We start from the raw sequence: 856 nt of genomic DNA, 5'->3' as shown, positions 1-856 counted from the left end.
AATGAAATAGATTTATTAGGAGACTAACAGCAAAACCCCATCATACCCATGTCCAATACAGGGATGTTGATTTGGAAGTTAACACAAGAACAAAGCAACCTTGGGAAATAAACTACTAACTTCACTGCTAAAATTCATGAGTGTCAGAAAAAAACATATCTTGCTTTTTTGGCTTCAGATGAGTGAGTATCATCAGTTGAGCATTTGAACCCTGAGTAACTAGTTTATCGTCGTTGAAGACCAAGGCCACAGTAAGATCTCAGTGTCTTCTCCCAAGAACATCTGGAAACAGAAACACACTCATTGCTCTTCAGGTTCTTCTGTGCAGAGAATGGCTCAAGAGTCCTATAGTCACCAGAGCTGTCGGATGGTCCATCAGTAGGTGCTGTAGCCAAAACCAGAGTTAGAGCCCCATGGCCTGATAAAGTTGCGACCATAGCAAGAGCTCTGGTTGTAGAAGTTGTTACCACCAAAGCCAAAGCCCAGGGAGCTGTAGCCATTGCATCCGCAGCCGTACTGCAGAGGAGAGCCCAGAGGCACCACACAGTTCAGGGGAGTGGCTCTGTAGGTTCCACGGAAGTTGGTTCCATAGCAGGGATAGCCTGGGAAGTAGCTTCCACAGCAGAAGTAACGAGTCATGGTGTTGGATGTTAAGAGGGGTGTGGATGGATAGGGAGGAACAAGCTACCCAAGTGTGAATGAAGATCTCCAGCACAGGGCTTTTTATACCTCAGGTTGGTGGGCATGACGGGCTTGTCGAGACATCTTCTCACTAATTTGCATAAATAGACCCATTATTTTCTAATAAAGTGTATATAAAGGAACCCACAGACTCATTGCCCATGCTTTTGTTGGC

At 45.3% G+C, this 856-nt stretch overlaps 1 protein-coding gene across 1 annotated transcript; it reads right to left on the bottom strand.

Annotated features, from left to right (window-relative positions):
* Positions 1–375: 375 nt before the first annotated feature.
* On the bottom strand, positions 376–639 carry LOC133747224 (keratin-associated protein 7-1). Its single transcript, XM_062175499.1, has one exon. It carries the CDS (start codon positions 637–639, stop codon positions 376–378), a length of 264 nt encoding a protein of 87 aa, XP_062031483.1.
* Between the last annotated feature and the right edge of the window lie 217 nt (positions 640–856).

The sequence above is a fragment of the Lepus europaeus genome, chromosome 2 (assembly GCF_033115175.1).
Source record: "Lepus europaeus isolate LE1 chromosome 2, mLepTim1.pri, whole genome shotgun sequence".
Lineage (NCBI taxonomy): Eukaryota > Metazoa > Chordata > Mammalia > Lagomorpha > Leporidae > Lepus > Lepus europaeus.
The sequence above is the reverse complement of the archived record's forward strand: the minus strand, read 5'-3'. Positions and strand labels throughout refer to the sequence as shown.